This window comes from Elephas maximus, chromosome 11 (assembly GCF_024166365.1).
Source record: "Elephas maximus indicus isolate mEleMax1 chromosome 11, mEleMax1 primary haplotype, whole genome shotgun sequence".
Lineage (NCBI taxonomy): Eukaryota > Metazoa > Chordata > Mammalia > Proboscidea > Elephantidae > Elephas > Elephas maximus.
This window is the reverse complement of record NC_064829.1, coordinates 21,367,636-21,387,501: the sequence shown is the minus strand read 5'-3', so window position 1 is coordinate 21,387,501 and position 19,866 is coordinate 21,367,636. Positions and strand designations below refer to the sequence as shown.

At 41.2% G+C, this 19,866-nt stretch overlaps 1 protein-coding gene across 17 annotated transcripts in view; it reads left to right on the top strand.

The window, feature by feature from the left end:
- Nucleotides 1-19,866, top strand: part of DLGAP1 (DLG associated protein 1) — a 1,139,806-nt gene that overhangs the window by 658,688 nt on the left and 461,252 nt on the right. For 14 of the 17 annotated variants that reach the window (XM_049901313.1, XM_049901319.1, XM_049901317.1 and 11 more), the window contains one exon: nt 5,100-5,291. The exons of the other annotated variants lie outside the window; for them this stretch is intronic. In XM_049901313.1, the coding sequence (XP_049757270.1) occupies nt 5,255-5,291 (37 nt within the window). In that variant the 5' untranslated portion in view covers nt 5,100-5,254. The remainder of the gene's footprint in view (nt 1-5,099; nt 5,292-19,866) is intronic. 17 annotated transcript variants of the gene reach the window in all.

The following is a 19,866-nucleotide window of genomic DNA, read 5'->3' as shown; positions in this document are numbered from 1 at the left end:
AGTCCAGTAGGCCAGAAGTCCAAATTCAGGGCGTTAGCTCCAAGGGAAGACTTTCTGTCTGTGTCAGCTCTGGAAGAAGGTCCATGCCATCAGTCTTTCCCTGGACTAGGAGCTTCTCAGCACAGGCACCATGTGTCCAAAGATGTGCTCTGCTCCCAAGTGCTGCTTTCTTGGCAATATGAGGCCTTCATGTCTCTCTGCTCACTTCTCTCTATTATATCTCAAAAGAGATTGGCTCAAAACACAATCCAATCTTATAGATTGAGCCCTGCCTCACTAACGTACCTGCTACTAATCCCACCTCACTAACATCATAGGGGTATGAAAGGGTAGGAAAGTCACATCAGATGATAAAATGGTGGAAAATCACACAATACTGGGAATCATGGCCTAGCAAAACTGATACACATTTTTGGGGGACACAAGTCAAGCTACAACAAGGAGTAACAAGAGGCAGGGTGGTGGCACAGAAAGAGTACATCCTCTGAAGTTAGAAGACCTGAGGCCATAGAATATTAGTTGCATAAATGAACGAACTCCCCAGTGATCCAATATCTTGGGCATATTCCAACCCCCAAGGTCAACGGTTTTCCCAGTTCAGCATCTGGAAGCTGTAGAGCCCACTTAGCCAGCAAACTGAACCATAATTGCTGTCACCTCCAGCACCCCATCACCAGTTGAACTTTTTGAAACTCCTGCAGTGGGGTCAGGCTGGGCCCCCACTTGCTCTGCCTGCCTTCCATACTGCACCCTGAGTTCACGTACTCTAAGCAGAATCATTTTCTCTCTTTAGTGTGTTCTCACTATTTTATGACCTGCTCAGCTCTTGATTTAAGTGTTTTCTACTTCCCACCATTCAGTGGCTAGCAGCAAGTGGATAATTTGCTTTTTGGGCAAATGGATATAGAATGAGCATTTAGGAATCGGGAAACCAATCCGAAGGTGATTTTGTACACTAGTCCCATTCAGGTTTCATTTGTGCTCTTGCTTCCGTGTTGTCCCTGGAATATCCTGGACAGAGACCAGGCAGCCAGTCTCTTCCAAATGTGACTCTGTGCCTGCTGCCCATCCTCACATTGCGTGCTTTGATCTCATGGTAAGCCACACTCCTCCAGTCACGCAGGAAGCCAGGGCATGAAGGCTTTGTCTTCCCCTGGTAAGCAGGGATGGAGCTCTTCTCCAGGGCATTTCTGCAGCATTCCATCTCAGAGGCTGATACAATAGTTTCATTCTGGCACAAACCTTGTGGGGGTTGCTTCCTATCTGCCACTGAGCTTCAGAAGATGCCTATTAGGCACTTTTTGTTGTTGTTGTTGTTGGCTAGATCTGCAAAGGAAAAATGCACAAGGGAGCTTTCTGATTCCCTCAGTCTGTGGGAGGTAGGAGGTCATGCATTCTTTGGTTTGGGTTGTATGCATTCAGTCACCTACCAACCTCACACTAGGGGGATGGCCTCTGTCTGCCCAGTGGCTTCCAAATGGCCCTCCCCAGATACACAATGACATGACAGATCTTTCCAATTTCAACCATGTGCGAGTTGGGAAGGAAGCTTCTTAGGATATTTAAGTACATTCTGGATGCCTTTATACAGCCTTTCTCCCTCTGGTGCTATGGGTGTTGGTATCTGCCCCAGCTGCCCTCATTAAGGGAGAAATGTGGGTAAGAAAGAATCTGAGACGCAGGACGGCAGGGACCGTGCAGAGACCGAACGAGCACTGCAGAGAGCCTGTAGCCTGGAGGACGGGAGAGGGGTACGTCTTGGGGATGCTTGATGAGAAAATGAGTCACAACCGAGGCCTGGAGGGAGCAGGAAGCAAGATGTGAATTCCCAGATGCATTACTGGATGTCATACTTACAGGACATACTTGCAAAAAAAATAATCCTCTTTAACTGGTATTAGTTACTGTCATAATTACTTTACATTTTTAAAGATAATCCTGTGTCCAAAAGTAAAGCCAAACTGTTGTTCACATCTGTGGGAAGACTGATGTTGAAAGTGATACAGGAGTGTTTTTTTAGGTTGTTTTGGCCAGGACAACCGAATATTCCAGTTCTTCCCCCAAGTCACTGCTTTCCAAATGCCAGGCAGGCTGCCATAGGACTGTTGCTTTAGAACTGTTAGAAGCCGTCCAGTCAGCCCCAACTCGTGACGACTCCTTCACAGCGTGACCGATGCTGTCTGGTCCTGTGCCGGCTCCGTGATCAGCTGTGGACTGGACCGTTGTAATCCACAGGGTTTCTTTGGTCGATTTTCCCAACTCATGACGACTCCTTCACAGTGTGGCCGATGCTGTCTGGTCCTGTGCCGACTCCGTGATCAGCTGTGGACTGGACCGTTGTAATCCACAGGGTTTCTTTGGTCGATTTTCAGAGGTAGATCATCAGAACTTTCTTCCCAGTCTGTCTTAGTCCAGAAACTCCACTGAAACCCGTTTGGTATCATAGCAACACACAAGCCTCCAGTGACAAACAGGTGGGGGCTGCACATGAGGCGCATTGGCCGGCAATGGAACCCGGTTTCCCGTGCGGAGGACAGGAGATCTACTGCTGAACCACCAATGGCCCTAGGACCTGCTTAGGGGAGAGGAAAGGGCTGCGCAGTGGATAAAATGGTAGAGACGTATCAGGCCCAGACGCTAACGCAGGGCACCGCTTAGACCAGCTTTCTCATAGCCATGGCAACAAGGTAGACGGTTTCCAAAACCACACATGTAAGTGTCTCTTTCTCATGGATTTCCAGGGCCAATGGGCCATTTCTCTATCCTAATACTGTGTGGGTTTCCTCCAGGAGCTTGTATGAATGTCCAAAAGCCTTCTGGACCCTTCGTACCCCATATTTCAGTGTCACTGGAAACAGGGCCACTAGCAGCTCCTTGCTGTGACCCTCGTGGTTCTGTCCCCGTGGGATCCAATTGGGAGCAGACACAGAGGGATGCCCACAGAATACCCAGGACTTTGTTCTGAGGTCACTACTAAGAGTCAGCAGTTCTAAGGTGATTTTGAACATAGGTACTGGTCATGGTTCACTTGTTCCCTTGGTTCCGTGTTGTCGGTGGGACATACTGGACAGAGATCAGACAGCCACTCTCTTCCACACATGGCTTTGTTCCTCCTGCCCATCCTCACATTGCTTACTTAGACTTCACTGTAAGCAACACACCCTTCAGTCATGCAGGAAGCCGGGAGGTGAGGAGCAGGGGCTGAGCTCTTCCCAAGGGTATTCCTGCATCTAGGGGGAGTGAGAACCGAGTGTATGCACTGTCTGCTGGGAACCAGCACCCATTCTATTGACGGACAGCCTCAGAGCTGCACACACTCAGGAGCAGCCTACACAGGCTCTGCGTCTCAGTCCCCCACTCAAGATGTTAAACGCTAAAAATGAACTAATGCAGACTTCTAAAACGGACTGCTCTAAAAACGGCCTCAAGAAATAGAAGTGATGATTTCATAGAATAGTATTTTAAAATGTAAACCACCTGGGAAATATTTGCGATGTATAGAATAACAGTGGCTTAGCCCAGTGCCAGGCCCATAGTAACTACTTGATAAGTTGCAGCTATTATCACCATCGTTAAAATACAGAGTTTTATACAAGTCAGTAGAAAAATAGGAAAAGAAAGTGTTCACCACAGACAGTTCAGAAAAGAAATTCAAATGACTCACAAAGTATGTAAAATATTTTAAAAAAGTGTAAAATATTACCCTCATTAAAAAATCAAATAAGCATAAATTAAAATAATAAAACACCATTTCTTCATACCTTGAATTGGGCAATGTTTGCTTTTGTCGTTCTGTTTTATTTAAGATAATATCTAATGTTGCACCAACAGACACTGCTAGCGAGATTGTAAACTAGTACAACCTTTCTGGAGAGTGATCTGGTGACTCAAATCACACATTTCAGAAATGCTCAGATGTACTTTCATGCAATCAGTCCACTTCTAGCAAATTTATTCTAAGAAAAAAAATGGAATGTGCACAAATGTTTATCTGTGGAGTGAGCCTCACACTATTATTTATTAGAGCAGGAAAATAGAAATTGTTGAAGTATCCAATAATAAGAGTTTGACTCATATTATTGTACAGTGTATTGCCGTTCATAGCTAAACATGATCGTGTAGACCTTTTTTCTGTTGTCATGAAAAGATGATCAGGAGAGGCCTGCTTGGGAAAAGGAAGCTACAAAACCTGAATTAAGTGTAGAAAAAAGTAGGTAATACTAATGTGTGCTAACCATGATTATCTACGAATGATGGAATTATAAACTTTTATTCTGCTTATTAGCATTTTCTAATTTTTCTGTATTACATGTACATAGCTTCTGTATTAAGAAAACCAATAAACAGCTTTGACATTCTTAAGAACCCAGGGTATAGCCCCAGACTGAAATGCATATCTGAACTGAGATTCTTCTTTCATTCAGCTAATATTTATTTAGTACTTATGCCAGGCTCTGTGTCGATGCCAAAAATAAAATTATATGTGTTAGCTATTGGTATCAGTACTTGTGTTCCTGTTAGTGGCATCAGCACTAATACCTGTACTGATGTTAGTAGAGCAGTGAATAGAGGTACATAAGTAGGCCATTGCAGTATAGTAGGTTCAAGTACAGGAAGATACAGGTGAGGACAGTAATCCAGAGACGGGAAGGCTCCCTGGAGGAAGGGATGATGACTAGTTCAAGACTAGGGATTGCTGCTAAGGAGAGGGAAAGAACAGTGTTACTGACAGAAGAAATAGCACACACAGAGGATTCAGAAAAGAGAGTTCCAGCACAAAGGAGAAACCAAAGTTAGTTCTATTTGAATGCAGCAGGGTTGGGTACGAAAGGAGGTGGAGATGCAGTAGGAGTAGTGGGGTTGGCAGGAGGTAAGGGGACGTGGTTAACTTATGAGCTTGACTCAGCACCTTGGGAGCCTTTGGAGAGCAGGGAAGGAGGTCTGCTCTTCGGAAAGCTCAGCTCCTTGCAGTGTGGAGAACAGGCTTGCGGTGGCAGGATGGCAGGATGGAGGCATGGAGCCTGGAGGGCAGGCTGCTCTCTGCCCCTCTCCTTTGATCTGGTTGGTGGTATTTTGTTTTGTCATGTGCTCTATTCCAGGCTCGCATTTGTTATGTACTCATCTGGGCATTCCTAGGTGATGCGGTTAACCTGCTTACTGCTAACCAAAAGTTGGGCAGTCCCAGTCCACCCAGCGATGCCTCAGAAGAAAGGCCTTGTGATTTACATCTGAAAAATCAGTCTTTGAAAACCCTATGGAGCACAGTTCTACTTGGACACACGGGGTAACTGGTACAGATGTTACTTTTTATCAGTCCAAAATACCTCTACCAATCTTTCATTATACATCTCACTTTCTTAAGAACCTGGTGTTATAGTTGAATTCAGATAATACTGCCCACCCCATATCTGAGGTATTACCCTTAAAACTCACTACCGCCTTCCTGAGGAGAAATCCTGCTATGCCTTCGCCTGTGGAAAACCTTGGCATTCATCAACAACTGCATGGTTCCTGTCACGCCTACCCTTCCCTGTACTCTTGCTTTGTCCTGTCTAGTTCATTTCTGTTGTAGTTTTAAATCAGCTTCACCCTTCAGACCCTCACTGAGCTTCCTTACCAACAGCTGGAAACTTTCTCTTTGAGAAGAACTTTGATGAACACAATAAGGTAGTTTGCTCATGGATAGAAAAATGAAAATCCATAGCACAGTGTTTTAAGTTCTCCTGAGAGAAATAAATGTGGCCCATATTACTGTGTTTCTCCTGCTAAAATACATATATCATAGGGATAGAAAATGTTGATGTGGTTCCTTCTGCCCCCAGAGAGAAGTCTGTAGAGCCTTCCTCAACACGTTTCTTCTAGAGCTGGCCTCCGAGGATGCCTCCCGGGACTCCATGTTGCCTCCTGAGCTTCACGCTTGGATGAGAGAGGTGGTTTATGAGAGCATCTCCACGTGTAGACATCACTGTTTACACTTAGCAGAGAAATGTACATGTAGCTTTGACTTAGGTGAACCACAGACTTAGCCTCATGGGTGGTTTCTCTCATCTGATACAGATGCATTGACCTAATGCCACAGGTGGGAATGGTCAGAACTCCGGGGTTTGCTTTGCAAATGTATATCATTTCAAATTCACTTGCAAATCCATGGGGATATGCCATACTTTGGGTAATATGCTACACCCTGAATAGCCAAAGATCATGAGGTCTTGGCTTAGAGTATGATTAGATTAGTTAAGCAAACTGCCTCTTTAGAAATATTTTTAAGGAGCATAATGAACTTTCAGCACCATAAACAGATGTGAGAAATACCTCTTTATGTTCAAATATTCCTCAAGGAAAGATGCCTAAGAACATGAGGATGGCGACAATTTAACTGCCAGAGGAGGCTGTCAAAGGCCTTGTTCCTCAAACGGGATCCCCAGCTCCTTAAAAGTGAAAACCTAAATGAGTGTTTTTATAGTCAGATCACTTCACCAAATGTCTTACACACCAGAGACTGCTGGATGGTGACACTACAGTGTTGAATCTAGCTTTTCCTTCTCTAACAGTGAGAAAAATTGGCTTCTGTTAGCCACAATATACTTAGTTATTTGGTCAATCCTAGAATACACAAAAGAGGTTTCAGCATTGCCACCCCATACCTCTGCAAAAAACAAACCCACTTAGTAGACTTCAGTATTTTTTGGATGGGATTTTTGTTTGGTTGGTTGACTTTTGTTTTGTTTGTTGACTAGCTTGTATTCAAAAGTTACTTGGGTTGTTTTGGTTTTTTCTGGATCCAATGAAATACATGAAAGCAACTTGAGCTTCATTGATTTTCTCTTCTCTGTACCTTTGCCTTGAAAACAAGCTATGTTTCACTGAAGTCGGTATGTCCTGGAGTACATAGGTCTTTAACCATAGTGCTTCTATTGGCCTGTATGATTTTCTGGCTAAGCTTCTTCTACCAAAACAGGCTATTTTCATAATATTGTGTTTTCCTTCACATGTGCCTTAAAAAGCAAGCTAAAATCCTGTATTACAACAGGAGAGGTCAATGCATTCTAAGACTGAGGCTGGAAGTGATTGCTCAGGGTTAAAAGCTAGTAGTCAGACTTTGTTATAGATTGAATTGTGGCCCCTAAAAATATATGCCGTAAATCCTAGCCTCCTATACTTGTAGATGTAATCCTATTTGGGAATAGGGTTTTCTTTGTTATGTTAATGAGGCCAATTCAGTATAGGGTGTGTCTTAAACTGATCACCTTTGAAATATAAAACAAGCAGGTTAGACACAGACAAACAAGCCAAGAAGGGAGGAGATAGATGCCATACCACATAAAGATTGCTGAGGAACCAAGGAACAGAAGCTGAAAAGAGACAAGGACCTTCCCCCAGAGCCAAAAGAGAGAGAAGCCTTCCTCTGCAGGCAAAACTGGACTTCTGGCCTCCTAAACTATGAGAAAATAAATTTCTGTTTGTTAAAGCCACCCACCTGTGGTATTTTTGTTATAGTAGCACTAGATAACTAAGCCTTCATGTCTGAGTTAGACGTCAGTGGGAACTTCTTAGCATGGACAGGCTACAATTGGGGGTTATCATAGAGGTAGTGAAAAAAAATCTCCATGTTTACAGATGACATGTTCTTTGGGATCTTGAAATTCAATGAAAAATAATGCCGTGAGTCTGTTATCAAATACAAATGCAACAAAAATGGGCCTATGTACAGTAATACTGCTGGGCAACCTCACTAAGGAATGATATATCCTGAACATCCAGGTACAACTCAAGAACAGATACTAGGTGTCATCACAGAGGATAGCCAAAACAAGAAAACAAACAAAATAACAGAACAGCAACAACAACAAAAGATGTCTTCGTTTTGACACCTGCTAGAAAACAAAATCATCACAACTGAACCAACAAGCAACATCGTGATAAACAGAGAAAATACTGAAGTTGTCAAGGATTCCATTCTACTTTAATCCACAATCAACACCCATGGAAGCAGCAGTCAAGAAATCAAATGACGTATTGCATTGGGCAAAATCTGCTGCCAAAGGCCTCTTTAAAGTATTAAAAAGAAAAGATGTCACTTTGAGGGTTAAAGTGTGCCTGACTTAAGCCATGGTATTTTCAGTCGCGTAGTATGTGTGCAAAAGCTGGACAATGAGTAAGAAAGACCGAAGAAGAATTGACGTCTTTGAATTATGGTGTTGGAGAAAAAAAATTAATATGCCATGGTCTTTTTTTTTTTTTTTTACTAGAAAAACAAACAAGTCTGTCTTGGAAGAAGTACAGCCAGAGTGCTCCTTGGACACAAGGATGATGAGACTATGTCTCACGTACTTTGAATATGTTATCTGGAGGGACCAGTCCCTGGAGAAAGTAGAGAAGCTTGGTAGAGAATCAGCAAAAATGTAGAAGACCCTCAAAGTGATGGATTGATACAGTGGCTACAACAATGGGTTCAAACATAGCAACGATTGTGAGGATGGTACAGGGCCGGGCAGTGTTTCATTCTGTTGCACATAGGGTCACTGTGAGTTGGAATCAACTCAACGACGCCTAACAACAACAGAAATAAAACTGCAGGGTAGAAATTGTGAAGATTCTGATTCCAATTCCTTGGAAGAAAAACTATAATAATTAGAACTGTCTGGAAATGGATTAGGTTGTGTCAGGAGTGTGTTCCAACACCAACAGTGTAAGGACAAAAGTTAGACAACCCCCTGTGGAAATACAGGCAGTCCCCAGGTTATAAATGAGATCTGTTCTTAAATGTGTCTTTAAATTTTTTTTTTTTAGTGGGTTTCTGGTGAAAGTTTACTGTGCAAATTAGTTTTTCACTCAAAAATTTATACACAAATTGTCTTGTGACATTGGCTGCAATCCCCACAATGTATCAGCACTCTCCCCTTTTCTCTTTCCACCCTGGATTCTTGTGTCCATTCGTCCAGTTTTCCTGTCCCTTCCTGCCTTCTCATCTTTGCTTTTGGGCAGATTTTGCCCACTTAGTCTTGTATACTTGATTAAACTAAGAAGCACATTCCTCACATGTGTTATTGTTTGTTTTATAGGTCTGTTTAATTTTTGTGGACTTTGAGAATGGCTTAAGTTTTTAGTTAACAGGTTGTCTGGGGACCGTAGTCTTGGGGGTTCCTCCAGTCCCTGTCAGACCAGTAAGTCTGGTCTTTTTTTTGTGAATTTGAATTTTGTCCTACATTCACCGCTCCCAACCCCACCATCTGGGACCCTCTATTGTGATCCGTATCTGAGCAGTTGGTTGTGGTAGCTGGGCATCATCTGGGCTCACGCTGGTGGAGGATATGGTTCATGCAGCCCCATTAGTCCTTTGGACTAATGTTTACTTTGTGTCTTTGGTTTTCTTCATTCTCCTTTGCTCTGAACATGATGAGACCAATAGATGTTTCTTAGATGGCCACTCACAAGCTTTTAAGAACCCAGACACTGCTCACTAAAGTAGGATGTAGAACATTTTCTTTATGAACTATGTTATGCCAATTGATCTGAATATCCTCCAAGACCATGGACTCCAGCCCTCAGCCTCAGTAACACAGTCTCGCAAGGTGTTTCGATGTGTCTAGGAAGCTCCTATGACTTTGCCTTGGTCAAATTGTGCTGACTTCTCCTGTATTGTGTGTTGTCTTTCCTTACACCAATATTAATACCTGTCTATTGTCTAATTAAAAAAAAAAAAATTTTTTTTAATTGTCTAATTAGTGATTTCCCCTTCCCAACCCTCCCCTCACTCATAACCATGAAAGAATGTTTTTTTTCTGTGCATATACTTTTTCTTGGGTTTTCATAATAGTGGTCTCATACAACATTTGTCCTTTTGTAATTGACTTATTTCACTCCTTATAATGCTCTCCAGATTCATCCATGTTGTGAGATATTTCGAGGACTCAACATTATTCTTTATCGTTGCATAGTATTCCATAGTGTGTGTGTACTATAATTTGTTTATCCATTCATCTGTTGATGGACACTAGGGTTGTTTCCATCTTTTTGCTACTATGAATAATGCTGCAGTGAACATGGGTATGTGTATGTCTATTCGTGTGACACCTCTTATTCTCTAGGGTATATTCTTAGCAGTGGGATCGCTGGATCATATGGTACTTCTATTAAATATTAAATAGAAGGAGTGATAAAGGTCATCCTTGTCTTGCTACCATTCTCAGGGGGAATGCTTTCAGCCTCTATCCATTGAGAACGAGGCTGGCTGTCGGTTTTATATAGATGCACTTCATTATGTTGAAGAATTTCCCTTCTATTCTTATTTTACTGAGAGTTTTTATCAGGAATGGGTGTTGGACTTTATCAAATGCCTTTTCTACATCTATTGAGATGACTTTGTGATTCTTTTCTTTTGTTCTATTTATGTAGTAGATTACATTGATTAATTTTCTAATGTTGGACCATCCTTGCATACTTGATCTAAATCCCACTTGGTCGCCGTGTTTTTTTTTTTTTTCAATATGATGCTGGATTCTATGTCGAGAATTTTGTTGAGAATTTTTGCATCTATATTCATAAGATATATTGGTCTGTATTTTTTTTTGGTGTCTTTGCCTGTCTTTGGTATCAGGATTATGCTAGCTTCATAGAATGAATTAGGGAATATTCCTTCTTTTTCTATGCTCTGAAATAGTTTAGTATAGGTGTGAGTTCTTCTCTGAATGTGTGGTAGAATTCTTCAGGGAAGCCATCCAGGCTAGGGCTTTTTTTCTGTTGTTGTTCGAAGTTTTTTTTTTTTTCTTACTTCTTCAATTCTCCTCTTGTTATAGGTCTGTTCAGATTTTCTATTTTGGCTTGCCTTAGTTTAGGTAGGTAGTGCATTTCTAGAAATTTGTCCATTTCCTCTAGGTTCTCAAATTTGTTAGAGTAAAATTTTTCATTCTATTCTGTTATGATCATTTTTATTTTAGCTGGGTCTCTTGTAATGCCTCCCATCTCTTTTCTTATTTGGGTTATTTGCTTCCTCTCCTGTTTTTCTTTTGTTAGTTTGGCCAGTGGTTTGTTGATTTTGTTGATCTTTTCAAAGAAGCAACTTTTGGTCTTATCGATTCTATTGTTTTTCTGTTCTCTTTCATTTACTTCTGCTCTAATGTTTATTATTTCCTTTCTTCTGATAGCTATGGGCTTCTTTTGCTGTTCTCTTCCCATTTGTTTGCATTGTAGGGCTAACATTTTGATTTTGGCTTGTTATTCTTTTTTGATGTGTACATTTATTGCTATAAATTGACCTCTGTGCATTGCCTTTGCTGTGTCCCAAAGGTTTTGGTATGATTTGTTTTCATTCTCATTCGATTCGAGAAAATTTTTTATTCCCTTTTTGATTTCTCCTATTACCCAGTTGTTTTTAAGCAAGGTGCTATTCAGTTTCCATCTATTTGTTTGTTTGTTTGTTTTTTCTTTGCTCTTCCTGTTATTGATTTCTACTTTTATGGTGTTATGATCAGACAGAATGCTTTGTATTATTTCAATATTTTGGATTTTATTGAGACTTGCTTTGTGGCCTAAAATGTGGTCTATTCTGTAGAATGTTCCATGTGCACTGGAAAAGAATATACATTTTGCTGCTCTTGGGTGTCTTTAAGAATTTGGAGGTCATTTGGAACAGGTGCATACAGCTCAAAAAAAAAATTTTTTTTTTTTTTGTGTAAGAAAAGGCTCAAAGCCTTTTCAATGATGTAAAAGCTGCTTGTGCAGCAAGTGAACGTGATTGTGATGAAAAATATGTTCCAAGTAGGGGTAGGCTCAGTTGTTTCAAAGTGAGGGCAAATTTACTTAACGCTAAAGGGCAAGTACAAGCTGTCCCTAAGCCTGAGTTCGTAACTCTGGGGATTTACTGTACTGTAAAAAGAGCTCACACTTTTTGAGGAAGAATTGAATGAGGTGATCTCTGAGGGTTTTGAGTAAACTGCTTTGTGGGGAAGCTTCCAAGCACAACTGGAAAGAGGGGAATCAGAGAATCCAGGGAGCCTTATCAGGGCACTGGGGCACAGAGCTGTGTAGGGGGAGATGAGGCGGGGGAGGAAATGGAGCATGTGGACTAAGGACATCACACTTGGAAAGATATGGGGAGGGGGGTTAGATATGGTTTCTGAACAAGTCAACCCATTTTTTTTTTTTTTTTACATTTTCCCAGGCTGACTGATTCAGGAGTATATACTGAAGATGATAAATTTGCTGCTCATCTCTTTCCACTCAGTCAGTAGTTATCTATGCCCATGTACCTAATATGAGCTGTGGTATCTGCTTTCTACCCTCTGCCAAGCTCACTATTTTTGTAATAGTGACACCCCATGGAACAGTTTGTTCTTTAATAGCATCATCGCTGCTTTTAAAGAACAGTTGAGACAGGAAGTGTGTAAGGCCTCCATTTCTGTACATGCAGCTCAGTTATCAGATGTATTGTGAGAATCATGTTTTCTCCAGTAGGTATGATCTGAACAGTAAATGTGATTGCTCTATGAGCCACCGTTGTGTGGCAACTAAACATTATTGCCATCACCTTTAAGATACTAGTTTTGTCCCTAGCTTAAATGTCATGATTTTGATGTACTTTTATAATTCACTTCTCACTAAAAGTGAACCTGCAATATGGTAAAAATGCATTCAAAATGTTCCTAATACTAAGACTGCAGGATTACAGAAGAATGTGAGTGATCTAGGTTAATAAAAACTCTGATAGCAAGAGAGATATATAATACACAATACTGGGGAAGCCAGCACAACTTGTACAAAGCAAGGTCATGGAAGCTCCACAGACACATCCAAACTTTCTGGGGGACCAAACTACTGGGCTGGGGGCTATGGGGACCATGGTCTCGGGAAGCATCTACCTTAATTGGCATAACATAGTTTATAAAGAAAATGTTCTACATCCTACTTGGATTAGTAGCGTCTGAGGTTTTAAAAGCCTGTAGGCAGCCGTCTGAGATATTCCACTGGTCTCACCCCATCGGGAGCAAAGGAAAATGAAGAAAACCAAAGATACAAGGGAAAGATTACTCCAAAGGACTAATGGATCACAACTACCATGGCCTACACCAGACTGAGTCCATGACAACTAGATGGGGCTAGGCCACCACCACTGACTACTCTGACAGGGATCACAATAGAGGGTCCCAGACAGAGCTGGAGAAAAATGTAGAAAAAAAATTCTAACTGACAAAAAAAAGACCAGACTTACTGGCCTGACAGACTGGAGAAATCCCAAGTCTGGCCCCCAGACACCCTTTTAGCTCAGTAATGAAGTCACTCCAAAGATTAGACAGGCCCGTAAAACAAAATGATACTAAAGGGGTACACCAGCCCAGGGGCAAGGACTAGAAAGCAGAAGGGGACAGGAAAGCTGGTAATAGGGATCCCAAGTTCGAGAAGGGACAGTGTTGACGTGTCGTGGGGTTGTTAACCAATGTCATAAAACAATGTGTGTACGAATTGTTTAATGACCAGCTAGCTTGTTCTGGAAACCTTCATCTAAAGTACAATAAAATTTATTTATTTAAAAAAAAATAGAGGTGTATAATAGAAATAGGTTTCACCAAAGGTTAAGGATTCTTCTTCTTTGGAATCTTAATTTTTTTTTAATGGGTGATTCTTTTTAATCAAGATTGGGAGGGTTTTTATAAAGATGATGTAAAACAGAAATTTTGGACTAAAATCTTTAGAAATGTGGCTACATCAAGGTAGGAAAACAGCAATAAACAGAAAAAAGCCCGTGTAATATATGACTGATAAAGTAATAATTTCCTAAAAGGCCAACGAGTTCTTACAAATCAAAAATGTTTTAATCCAATATAAAAATAGTCAAAAATTAAGAGTAAGCTTACAGAAGAAATATAAGAATGGGCAATAAACTTATGAAAAGCTGCTTGATTTAATTCAAAATAAAATTGAAGCAAGATACTGTTGTTTAAAAATCAAGTAAGAAAATGATTTCATCAAAATAGAAAAATATTTAAAGGTCAATTATTCCCAGGAGTGGTAAGTTGGGGAAGAATTCATTCTCATAAACTGTTAGTGGGAGCCCAGTCAGTATAAGCATTTCGAAAAGAGATTTGACAATATTTATTAAATGCTAAGCTGCACATATCTTTTTATTCAGAAAATAATTCCACTGCTAGTTATTTATCCAATAGTTATGCTTATACAAATATGAAAATATATGCATAATGTGGTAATTGAGTTATGACTTCAAATAGCACAAAGCTAAAAGCAATAAAATACAACCAGAATGTTCTTTAGAAGCAAGGATAGTGAGACTTTGACTCACTTAATTTGGACACGTCATCACAAAAGACAAATAACTAGAAAAGAACATCATGTCTGGTAAAGGAGAAAGTTAGTGAAAATGAGGGAAACCCTCAATGAGGTGGATTGACACAGTGGCCACAACAGTGGGCTCAAACATACCAAAGATCATGAATGGCACAGGACTGGACGTTTCATTCTGTTTTACCATGAGTCACAGCCTACTCAAGGGCAAATAACAACAAAAGCAATAAATGTTATCTATAAGGGGCCAATTAAAAAATTATAAGTCCATATTGTAAAATGCTGTGCAACTAGTAAGAGTACTGTCAAATCTCTTTGCAATGATTTGAAAATATGTCCAAGATTATGTAGTATTAAGTGACAAAAACAAGTTGTGGACAAGTTTCACAAACAACATACACACACACACACAAAAAAAAAAAAAAACCAGGAACCATCAGCAATGGTTCCTTCTCAGGGAATGGAATCCAAAGACTATAGATTTCCCCTTTATCGTGAGAGTTGAAAACAGTAATGCATGAACATGTTATTTTAAACACACAAACTCCGATAGATCCCCTACTTCTATTACTGATACATTCCTCCCCGGGGCAGGGACTCTGTATACCTACTGCCTATCTCTTTTTTATCATTACCAAATCCTGGAGAGAACAGTCAACACCAGCTTTCTTCACCCTACCCTTTTTTTTTTTTTTTCAATAATTTATTCTTGGTATACTTCATTTCTCTTCAAATTTCTTTTTTTTTTTTTTTAATTTTATTGTGCTTTAGGTGAAAGTTTACAGCTCAAGTTAATTTCTCATTCAAAATTTATACGCACATTGTTTGGTGACATTGGTTGCAATCCCCACAATGTGACAGCAGCTCCTCCTTTTACACCCCAGGTTCCCTGTGTCCATTCGTCCAGTTCCTGTCCCTTCCTGCCTTGTTGTCCTGCTCCTGGACAGGAGTCGCCCATTTGGCCTCATATATCTGATTGTACCAAGAGGCACATTGCTCACATGTGCTGTTTTTTGTTTTATAGGCCTGTCTAATCTGTCTGAAAAGTGGGTTTTGGGAATGGTTTCAGTTCTGGGTTAGCAGAGTGTCTGGGGGCCACAGTCTTGAGGGCTCTTCACTTTTCGTCTTCCAGTTTCTTCACTTTTTTTTTCTAGTTTATTCTTTATTAAAATGAAACTTTTCCCTGACACTTGATTCTACTGAAACTTCCCAAAGAAATCCAGTGACCTCCCATTCACCACAGTAAATATATATTTTCAGTCCTCAATGACGTTTGTTACTATTGACCACTTGCTTCTTTTCAGTGTGCTCTCATCCTGATTCCGTCTCCTGTGGTAGCCGTCTGCCTTCCCCCTTTAAATACTGGCCCTACCTTGGGTCTTCTGTTGCAAGTCTGCCCCTCTCGTGCTCTAACTTTACAAACCTGGGTCTTTCCACAGACCAGAACCACATAGCCAACTGCATGCAGGTCACTCCCTCCTGGGGTCCCATAGGCACCCTGCGCTCACCACGGCCACATTTGATTTTATTAGTTTATTCCAACTACTGGTTGCACGGTGGTTAAGTGCTATGGCTGCTAACCAAAAAGTTCAGCATCTTGAATCTACCAGGTGCTCCTTGGGAACTCCATAGGGCGCAGTTCTACTCTGTCCTGTAGGGTCACTACGAGTCAGAATCAACTCCATGGCAACAGGTTTGTTTGTTTGTTTTTCTTTTTTTGGTTGCAGATGAACTGTTTGATGCTGAGCAGAGAGCTAGAACATGCTTATCTCCCTAGCAGGGCTCAGAAAGTAAGTAAGGAGGTAGTTGACTCCATGGCCTATCTCATTTGCTTACAACATGTGCTCATGTTCTCTTAATGACCCTTAGGAAAGGCCTACATGCAGCTTTCTAATTTAGCCTGGCATTTACATATTACTTTACGGCTTACAGTGTAGTTTGAAAAACATTCTTCATTTGATTATCTCAGCAGTCCTCCCCATCTAACCTCTTGCCTGTATTTTTACAAGAAATTCATAAAGTTTAAGAACATTCCCAAATTCTCACATAAATTGAGAGAGCCGGACTTCAAACCTGTACCTTGTGACTCTAAAGTCTATCTTCTTTCCACCACGACACGTCTTCCTATCAGCGTGGGAACTGTAAACAAAAAACAGTTGCCATGAGTCAGAATTGACGTGACTCATGGCAACTCCATGTGTTGCAGAGTAGAGCTGCACTCCATAAGGTTTTCAGTGCTGTGACCTTTCAGAAGCAGACTGCCAGGCTTTTCTTTCAAGGTGCCTCTGGGGAGGTTGGAACCATCAACCTTTCAGTTAGTAGTCAAGTGCTTAACAGTTTACGCCACCCAGGGGCTCCTTAAACCCGTTGACATCGCTAGATTCTGACTCACGTGACCACATGTGTGCACAGTAGACCTGCTCCATAGGGTCTTCATTTTCATGGCTGTGACCTTTCTGAAGCAGATTGCCAGAACTTTCTTCTGAGGCATCTTGGGTGTGTTCGAATTGCCACCCTTTTGGTCAGTAGCCCAGTGGGAACTGCAGGCACTATTTAAGTTTCACTTTGCACACACACACACATCCATTCATGTATATTTTTCTTAAATAAACCCTTACAATACTTTGAAGTTGTCTCCCCAATCTATATGGGGAAATTATAGCTCAGAATATTGACATATCTTACCCAAGATTGCCCTGGTAGGAAATGGCAAAGCTAGAACAAGAAGCCAAGCATTAGGGCTCCTGGTTTAATTTTTTTTACCTGATATTTGTGGTTCATCAAAGAATGCCTCCCTGGCACATGCCCTCTGCTTGTAATGAGTTATAGGATCATCCTAAATTGCATTAGTATATTGGGAAATTGAATGATCTCTTTCACCATGGAATGATTATAAAGGCACCAGAACTACAGGTTTATAAACATGCAAGTTGGATTTTTGATGGTTAGGGCTGTTGTTGAAAAGGTAAAATTTATCAAATAATCTTTTCCAGCAGTTACCAGCATTGAAAGTTTCACTTCTGCCAGAGGAACATGGAAAACTGACATAAAATTACCTATATGAATCAGAGAGTCTTTAACGCTATTGAAACTATCAAAAAGGGGAAGCAATTAACAGCAAGTGATCTTTTCCTAAAAAAGGAATGAGACTATTGGTTGCTGCCTGGTCACCCAGACCTCTTACATCAATAGACAGAGCTTCACAGGTACCTTGACATGTATTTTTTGGAGGGGAATATAGTCAAAAGAGGGAGTTGTCCCTAACTGAAGGCCAAATATAGGAAAATAAAGTACAGTACAGTACAACACAAACATCTTTACTTCATAGCTAACAGGGAAGAATTAAGGGTGAGAAATGTGACAATGGGTAGCACTTACGTATACTCTGGAAGAGCAATGGGACATAAACTGGATATATTAAGTGGTATCCAGAGGAAGGTAGAAAAGCTGAAGACGCTCCACTACGTTTTCAGTAAGTTTCATGGTACCACCACGACCGCTGCCAGCAAGTCAACACCAACTCATGGCGACCTCATGTGTGTCAGAGCAGAACTCTGCTCCATAGACCTGTGCTCTGATGGCGGAGAGTATGGTACAATTTCTGTAAGGATTAAGGGAGATAATATAGGCGAACCACTGTATTTAGCACAGTGTCTGGCATATAACATTGAATCACTTGTAGTCCTTACAATCTTACCACCTGATACCTGGCACAGTTCAGCAGGTTGCTTTGTGATAGAATGACTCAGAATCCTACCTTAACCAACCCAGCCTTCCACTGCTGCCACATTGGCTTGCTGAAGTGATGCTATGACTACTGTACTGCCTGGTGTAAAAGCCATCAGTAGCTTCCCCCATGAATCTAATAAATTCAAAACTTAGTCATTTACAATCTAGCTTCACTCATACTCTCCAGCAAAATCTCCCGATTAAACTCAACAGGGATCCAGATGTCCTTATCTGATGCATCGTGCTTTTGTAGTGAACTAAAGGAATGCTACTCTTGTCCATGAAAACTAACATCAGTGGATGGTCCCAAGTTTCCTTAACTCCTAAACAAGGAATACAAATTTGCCCTCAGGTATATTCAAACATAGCTAAGGATCTGAGATGTGTGAATTCCAGATCTTTCCCAAGTGCCTGCAAGGGAGATTAAAAATACCCAACATACCTACGAAGCTGAGTGCTGAAGGAAAGTCAACGCCATTTCACCAGTCTCTCTTGGTGATCATATTTCTCTACCTTCAGGAATCTTCTGGATATGGCATTAATGCTATTTTGGCAAAACTCTCATCGGGCTGTGCATGTCACAAATTACCCAAACTCTTTTTGTCCATCCCTCTGCAAATATATTAATCAAAAAAAAAAAAAAAAACAGTTGCTGTGGCGTACATTCCATCCCACGGTCCATGTGTGTCAGAGTAGAACTGTGCTCCGTAGGGTTTTAGTGGCTGATCTTTTGGAAGCAGATGGCCAAGCCTATCTTCTGAGATACCTCTCAGTGGACTCAAACCTCCAGCCTTTTGGTTAGCAGCCAAACTTGTTAACTGTTTGCACGACTCACTGACCTCTTTTTAAACATAAATGCTGCATGTCTCTTAGAATTCTGCATGGATTGCCAACACTGGTTGGCTGCACAACATACAGGTCCTGAGATATACAATGATGGTACCTACAAGTCCTTTCCTCTTACGTCTCATCCAAATTCAGCCTCCTGATATTTCTTCCCTCTGCTCCTTCCTTTCTAGTCCCCTGCCACCAGTCAGCCTGGTTCAAGGCCCCATCATTGGTGCCTCTGGCCTTTTACAATAGATAATTTTCTGGTCTCACTGTCTCCAGGCATTGGCCCCACCGTGCTTCTCAGCCTCTTTCTCTTTCTGTCCCCTCTCTCCAGCAGCTAAAGTCTCTGCTCAGAATGCCAGTTCCTGGAGCAAGCTCTAACACAAACAGTGATCACTCTTTCAGCAGAAAAAAACTGGAGAAAGGCTCTAGAAACATATTTAATGGCCTTACCAAGTGCACCTCCACTTCCTGAATCAAAGGTCTGTGATACAGTCCACTTACCCCCTTTACTGCCTCTGGTTGGAGGACTATTGGTTGGTTTCCTTCTCTTCCCACTGTGAGAGGCTAAATAGAGGCTGGAAAATATCCAGCAGAGTGTCTTTATTTCACAAAGAAAGAAACTGAGGCTCCGAGAGATTAAATTACATACTTGGCTTCTATTCATTCAAGACTAGAATTATTCTGTGCTGATTTCTACTGTATTCAGTTTATGTATTGGAAACCTGAGTCTAGAGTGCTTCGTTTTCATAGCAACAGACACAATATTAAAACGACACAACAAAGCACAAACCTAGCCCACGAGCCCGGTAATAACAGGTATGGTATGTTTCACTGCTCAGCTTGAATAGACATGATTGTGGAGAACCAAAGGAATACAAATGTGCAAGCTGCTGTCTTCTCCTTCCACAGCAGGCTTTTCACAACGTTAGTGGCCCAGCCCTCCGTCTCAAGACTGCTACTCTTATTGTCAGACACTTTCTTTATTTCCTTTCTCTTTACTACCATGAT